The sequence below is a fragment of the Ananas comosus genome, unplaced genomic scaffold, assembly GCF_001540865.1.
Source record: "Ananas comosus cultivar F153 unplaced genomic scaffold, ASM154086v1, whole genome shotgun sequence".
Taxonomy (NCBI): domain Eukaryota; kingdom Viridiplantae; phylum Streptophyta; class Magnoliopsida; order Poales; family Bromeliaceae; genus Ananas; species Ananas comosus.
In genome coordinates, this window is record NW_017893521.1 from 5,115 (window position 1) to 12,767 (window position 7,653).

At 39.9% G+C, this 7,653-nt stretch overlaps 1 protein-coding gene across 1 annotated transcript; it reads right to left on the bottom strand.

The window, feature by feature from the left end:
* Positions 1-598: 598 nt before the first annotated feature.
* Positions 599-2,916, bottom strand: LOC109706239. Its single transcript, XM_020227037.1, has 8 exons — positions 2,824-2,916; positions 2,536-2,739; positions 2,228-2,317; positions 2,026-2,133; positions 1,401-1,484; positions 1,086-1,139; positions 746-982; positions 599-621 (listed from the first exon to the last, which is right to left on the bottom strand). Exons 1-8 carry the CDS (start codon positions 2,914-2,916, stop codon positions 607-609), a joined length of 885 nt encoding a protein of 294 aa, XP_020082626.1. The 3' UTR covers positions 599-606.
* Positions 2,917-7,653: the final 4,737 nt, after the last annotated feature.

The following is a 7,653-nucleotide window of genomic DNA, read 5'->3' on the forward strand; positions in this document are numbered from 1 at the left end:
ATTACTAAATGTTGCTAATGTTAGTATAAAGCAACTATTCCCAACATTACTAAATATTGCTATTTATAATTTAATATCCAACATCTAAATTCAAATATCACTAAATATTATACTAATTTTTAAATATTGAATAATAGATAATGCATTAAAAAATTAGAAATAATATTTTAGCTAATTGTCATTCAATAATAAACTATTTATGCATATAAAATTACAAGATCAATAAAAGTTACAATATATAAAAGTGCAATTCAACCAAAAATATCATAAATTGCATATTTAACCTACATATTCTTCAATATATAAGTAGTAACATATAAACTGATCATGACAAAATTATAAGAAATATGCTCCACAGCTTTTCGATTCCAACAGATACAAAATGTATAGTGCGGAGATGAACACAACATCATGCCAAAATATCTCAAGATTATACATCTAATATGCCAAAATATTCCAAGATTATATTTGTTAAATACATGTTCTGCACTATAAGTAGTAACATATAAAAGTGATCATCACAAAATTATAAGAAATGTGCTCCATGTCTTTTTGTTTCTAACAGGTTCAAAATATATTGCGCGGAGATGAACACGATATCATGCACTACTTGCACTTAACCTGTGAAAAGAACAAAAAGCAAATTAAACATATATATATATATATATATATATATATAAAATAAGCTATAGATGATGAAAGATAATTGAAGAAATAAAATATGGTTGAGATAACTCATCCTTACAAAAGTATATGGCCAAGCAACAGTTGCTCCAACAGCATCTCCAATTGTTTGATAGCTACTATATGGTCTAAGTAGTGGTTCATTGCGTACTATTGGCACATCAATTTGAATCTCCCAACACTGTGGTCCTAATTCGAACCCACCCACTCTTGTAGTTGGATCTTTACTCAAAAGATAACCTTGTGCTACATGATTGTGAGGTTTTTGTAAACTCCTCAAGTAAACTTCAGTTCCAATCTAACAATAAGTGAATAAACAAATATAGTAATTTAAACTTATATATGTTGTAGAGAAAAAAATCATCATGATAACATAAAAAGAATAAGAGATAGAAGATAACCATAATATTTGATACAGCGTGGACTCTCTTTGAGATATTCTTAGCTCGATACACCTACGATATAATTAGAATTAACAATTTTCAGATTCTAAGATTAGTTTATGCCTTTAAAAAGAGAGAAACAAAATAACTAGCGATGTCACTTTGTTAAAAATAGAAATTAAATTAACTAACAAAATAGGCAATAGCAATTAATAATCTTCTTGTCATCTAAAATTGGTTAGCAAAATATTAAAACTAACTAATTAATTTTGGTTGAAAATTTTGAGTTTTAGCAAGATTACTCAAGAAAAGCCATTTGAGATGATAAAATACCTGAGTTGGTGGTGCTTCATAACTAGAATGAGAAGAGGTTGCCTGATTATTAGGTGATCCATTATAAGGAAGATCAGTGCATTTCTAAATTGGAGAAAAAAAAGTTAGATGATATATTAGTTTTTCATATACATCAAAAAAGATAAAATTATTTATAAATTATGCTTACTAGTTTGAGGCCTTGTGGAACGCATGATATTCCTTATCCTAGTATGAAATGGTCTTGAGGCCTTTTACCTATTGATTCTACCCATGCCTTCATTGTCATCATTTCCTTGTGTATATCTTCATATTTTTGTCTCATATCTACTAATTCTAATTGCATTACACGTTTCTCCTCCTCGGCTTCTTTTTTGGTCTCAGAAAGCATTCGAATATTATCAGCACGAGTTGTCTTTGATTTTCGAAGTTCATCTGGAATAGGACCCAATCCATGACAATGAAGTTGAGTACTTTTCTCTTTAAGTAGCAGCGATAAAAGGTCATTTCGAGATGGATCTCTTTGTGCAACTTCAGGATATAATGGAACTAAATCTCCAATATTTTACTATAAAAAGTAAGAAATTATACTTGACTAATTCAAACAACTTTTATAACTAAAATTTGTCCAAATCTAAAGACATACCATGATTTTCGAGCAATACGCATTTAAAGGCTTGCCATTCTTCTTGGTGTGCGTTCTTATGTAGAGCTCATGTCTTCTCGGTTGAATATGATTATTTTTCTTGTCCATCTAACAATATTTAGAGATTAAACTTTCATTAACAATCTATTAATCTATGCACTATTAGTAAAGAAAATATTATAATATAGAGGATTAAGTTTACCTCAGCACGAACTCTTGCGAAGCTTTTTGTGCCTGCTGTATGTGTGGTTTTTAGCATTGCACGGCTAGCTTTATTTTTGGCACTACGTTCCTATTAGAATAAATGTACATGTGCTCAAAGAAGTAATTAGAATAATATTTCATTGAATACTATCTAAAATTTAATGCAAAGCTTGTGTAGAGCTATTTATAGCAACACGAAAAATCAATTATATGCAAAATAATGAAGATCAATTTTTGATGTCTAATAAATAAAGTTATTCGCTGACCCCAAACTATCAAAATCAAGTTAAAAAGTAACATTCATACCTGTCCTACTTGAGAGTCCCAGTGCTTAACAAGAAATTCCCATTCTTTCGCGTGTACTCGAGAATCACAAGCTGCTATCTTTTCCTCGTAAGTTTTATGAGTATCATAGTGAAGTTTTTTTAGTTTGCTTTTGAACTCCCTCCATTTTTTTCCTATAGACATAATAACCCAATCTCTTCCTTCTTCTGAAATTTGAAATTTTTTCTAGACAAAGAGAAAAGAAATATCAATAAAACATCATATGAAAAATATGGCCTGCAAAGAAAAAAAAAAGCAAATTTCCTACACCTGTACAATCATCCACATAATATCCTTAGTTGAATTTGGAACAACTCTCCAATCTTTATAACTTAGAGGAATTATTTGTCCATTTCTTGCCATTAGCCCCAAAAAGTTACTTAATGTGGCTGCTACTTTTCCAATAGGTTGCCCAAACTCATTAAGTTTTATAGGTTTCGGAGAAGTCCTTTTAAATAATTTGAGCAACTTTGTACGGCCTGGAGTCTTTTGTGATGCATGAGAAGACTCTGTCCAACAAATCAAAATAGTTATTCACTTTCTATCAATAACAAAATGTAAATTTTTATTGCTATATACAAGTAAAAAAATAACATTCTAATCTATCCAAATATATCTTATTTCAAAATTCTACTTCGAAATCCTATCACATGCTTCTATTAATATAAAAAAGAAAATTTTGTTTGTTGCTACCTATACATAAGTTTAGATGTGTAATATACCGAAAATTCGGGAAATAAATATCGAACTTTAGTCAAATTGACCAAAGTGCGAGGATGGTACACTTCGGAAAGTCCGAAGGTGTTAAAATGAGTAAAAGTGAGTTACGGGAGGTTTTCGAGAGCTATAGAATAAAATCTGCAAAACTGCAGATTTTGAGCTCTCGGGGATCGGTCCCTGGTGGGAGAGACCGGTCCCCGAACGCGTATGAAATGAGACAGCTGAAAAATCGGCTAAGTCCTGAGAAATTAGCTCTCGGGAACCGGTCCCTGCCTGAGAGACCGGTCCCCGAGAGACCGGTCCCATAAGGAGAGACCGGTTGCACTGCGCGCAGCAGCTCTGGCTGCGCTGGGACGACGTTCGGGAACCGGTCCCTAAAGGAGAGACTGGTCCCTGCCTGCGCGATCAGCCCAGTTCGGGCAGTGCATTAAAGTGAAAGTTGAGGGGTTTTATTGCATTTTTGCAACCCATTGAGCTATGTTAATGGGTTGAGGGGCTTTTCCTCTCATTCTTACCCTCTCACACTCTCTCCTCTCTTTCTCTCTATAGAAGACAAAGAAGGAGAAGAAGAAGAAAGGAAGAAAAGAAGGAAAAGAAGAGGAAGAAAGTGAAGAAGAAGACAAGGAGAAGAAGAAAACCTCTCCTCTCCTTCTCTAGTGCAAGAAAGGAGCAAGCTTTGAGGTAAGCTATGCCCTTTTTCATGTTAGCTCCTAAACTAGGGTTTGGGAAAACCTAGAAATGGTTTTTATGGAGCTTTTGGAGTCTTTGAAGCTTTCTTTTTGCTTCTTTTGAGATCAAGACCATGGATTGGTTGTTGGAGGTAAAGCTTGAAGAAGAGCTTGACCCCTCTCATGGTGAAATCCAAACTAGGGTTTGGAATGAGCTAGGAATGGTTCTAATGGGCTATTTAGAGTATAGTGAAGCTACTTTTGCTTCCCAAAGAGATCAAACCCTAGGTTTTGATATACATTGGAGCTAGGGCACCCAAATTGGGGCTTTTGCTCATAGGGGTTTCTATGTGCAATTGACCCTCTAGAAACCTAATTGGGGGTATTTCCGACGCGTTGGTGCGCTCGGAATAGCATTACGAAAAGTCTATAGAAAGATATGGCCAAATAAGCCTAACTTGGCTTCGTTATGCCGCAGGTAAACAACAAAGGGTCTAGAAATCCCAAGAAAATCATCGGAGCACCTTTGAAAGCCTACGAGGTGGGTGGTGCTTTTCAAACTCATTGAAATTCTCTCTATGCCTAATGTGTCATTCTTTGAGCATATGTCATATATATTGTTGCATGTATTTTAGGGTAAGGTAATGATGAAATGTGATGATTGCATGATTGTGAGCACAACTTGCATAATGAGATGGTTGAGAACCTAATAATGTCAAAACCCTAGATGTATGCATGAGAGAAAATGTGAGCACCCAAAGTGAACAAAAGAACAGAGTGACACTGTGACATAGATCGAGTGGCATTTGAAAACGTAAAGTAGAGTGACACTAGAGTTAGTGTGAGCCAAAGAACCAAAGTGATGTAAAGAATGATGAAAATGACAATGTGTAAAGTTAAAGTAAAGTGGGGCAATAAGAACGAGAAATGTAAAGAACAAGAATGCTAGAGCTAGCAGAAGTAAAGAAATGTAAAGAATGTGATTGCATGAGTTTGCAACATAAAGTGATGTAAAGAACACTAGAGCTAGTGTAAAGTCAAGATTGAACTTATAAAATCCTTTGAGTTAAGGATATGATCATACTTGCTATGAGTTCCGTGCTCGAGGGCGGTCGCTCCCCCTCGGGCGATGCGCTCCGGAGTTATGCATCCGGGTTGGAGTAGACCCGTAAGGACGGTCCTAGCTGGTGAGTTCCTGCGATGATGGACTTAATGTGAAGCAAGTTAATGTGGCGAAACCCCCGGGTTAGCCTTGAGATTAAAGAACAAAGAACAAAGAACAAAGTGCAAAGAATAAAGAACAAAGAACAAATGTAAAGATAAAGAACGAAAGAATTTGCATAATCTGCATATATTTAATGTTGAGCATATTTCTTGCTATTTGTTCAGGCATATTAGCATCATGTTATAGATTGGTTACTATATCCTACTTATCCTTTCTATTATGCCTGAGTTAGTCCTAGTGGGAAAGTCGGTGATGTTGAGGCCGAACCCACTGGGAACTTTGTTGTAGTTCTCACCCCACTATTTCCACAGAGCCGGGACCGAGCGAGCCGGCGAGCGACCGAGGTAAAGGTATCGCGCCTTAGTCAGAGGCCACCAAAGTTGGGTTTCATTTTGTAGTAAAGTACCCTATGTTCATCTTTTGTACTTGATGATTCAGAATAGTAATGTATAAAGCAAAGAAAAGAATGTAATGTTCATTTTGAGGTAAATGTGATGTAAGAAAGAAATGATGAAACGAAATGTAAGGAATTTCGGAAAATTTACAAGTTGGATGTATGTATATGATCTAAATTGAATCATAGTACAAGTGAATGTTTAGTTTCCTTTTTCTTTCACTAGTGGCTATTGCTTACCCTCGAGTAAGCCGTATGTGTATGTTTCCGCTAGTGCATTTCTTGTTTGAATTTGTACATGTGATGAGCCTTGGGCGGATAGGGGAAACTCTGTCCGTTCGGCGTCTGTTTGACGTGCTTGGGTCGGGCCAAATTGGCATCGGTCTCGGGGCGTGACAGATATCGTGGTATCAGAGCCAACAGTGAAAGAATAGGAATGGACCTAGAGACCTTTAGGATTGGTTGACCTTAAGGATCTAGGAAACGAGAGTGGCGTGGGATCAAGTTAGCGAAAGCATGTGATTGGGTTAAGTAGGGTCGTCTCTAATGTGATTAGAGGCTAAGTTTAATTTTCATTTATCCTCTACTTCCAGTGTTGTGTCGGGCGGCCGACGACGTAACGCTTGAGGCAAGGATGAATGTGTATGTTGCTTTCGCCAAATTGGGTATGGTCAAGTAATGTTGGTCAAGTGACTAATGTGAGTTGCTTCTTTTCAGGAAGCAATGGCACCTCGACGTCGATCGCAGACAAGGTCGATGCCGGAGGAAACGAATGCGGTGCCCGAGCAATCCGGAGCAAGTGGCGACGGAGAGCTCAGGGAACAAATGTCCGCGCTTATTGGTGTAGTGCGACAACAGGCGGAGTCTGTTCAACGCCAAGGGGAGCAGATTCAGCGGCTCCAGGAGACCTTGGAGCGTCAGCAGGCGGCGGCGGCCCAGGCGGGTATCGAGCATGTCGCGCCCCCTGTGGTGGTGCCGAGTGTTGTTGAGGGAGCGGTGGCGGCAGCGGCTGTTCCAGTCACGGTAGTACCAGCCGGGTGGGGAACTTCGAATCCCGATAGCGCGGCGGTAGAGGCGGAGCGATAGCGCACGTTGGCGGCGCTTATACAATTCAAGAAGTTCGACCCACCTACCTTCGAGGGCGGTTTGGTGGAGCCAGCAGTTGTGGAGTCGTGGATCGACTCGATGGAGACGCTCTTCGAGGATCTCAATACCTCGGAGAAGGATAAAGTGTACCTCGCCACCCACTGTCTTGAGAAAGCGGCAAAGGTGTGGTGGAAGCGAGTGAAGCGGGATCGTCCTACTGATCTTCCGCTTATGCTTTGGGAGGAGTTCAAGAGAGCGGTGTTCGCGAACTACTTCCCCGACACGGTGAAGCGGAAGCTACAAGATAAATTCCGCAAGTTGAGACAAGGTGATCGATCGGTGGGAGAGTACGAGCAGGAATTCTCTCACATTATTGATTGCGTTCCCGATGTTGTCCGTGATGATCGGGACTGGGCGGATTGGTTCTTGCGAGGACTCCAACCCAGGATTTATGAGAAGGTGCAAATCTTGAAGCTATCGACCTTTGCGGAGGTCTTCGATAGAGCTTTGTGGGCGGAGCACGGTAGCGCCCATGTACGTGAGGAACGTGAAGCCATGGCCGAGTCTAAGGACAAAGGCAAGAAGAGGACGGCGGGTGGTGCCGGGGGCCGCCCAAATGCTAAGAAACCCCCTCGGTATCCCCGACAGCAACCGAGGAATTGGAGACCGCCTCGATATGTTATATGTGGCGGTGAGCACAAGGTGTCGACTTGCCCGCAGCGAGACGGCAAATGTTTCAAGTGTGGCCAACCGGGACATGTCATCCGGGAGTGCCCGTCGTGGACGTCGTCTACGCCGACGGCGGCGTCAGCACCGTCTACCCTGAAACAGCTTGCGGGGTTACCACCGGCGATGTCGGCTGGGCGCGCATCAGCACCGCGTCAGCCGGAGGGATCGAGAGCGCCTAGCGGTCGAGTTTTTGCCGCTCAGGTGGAGGAGCAACAACCTGCAGCACCCGACGACGTCGTGGCAGGTATAATTGTGATTAAAGGCACTAGAGCTAGAGC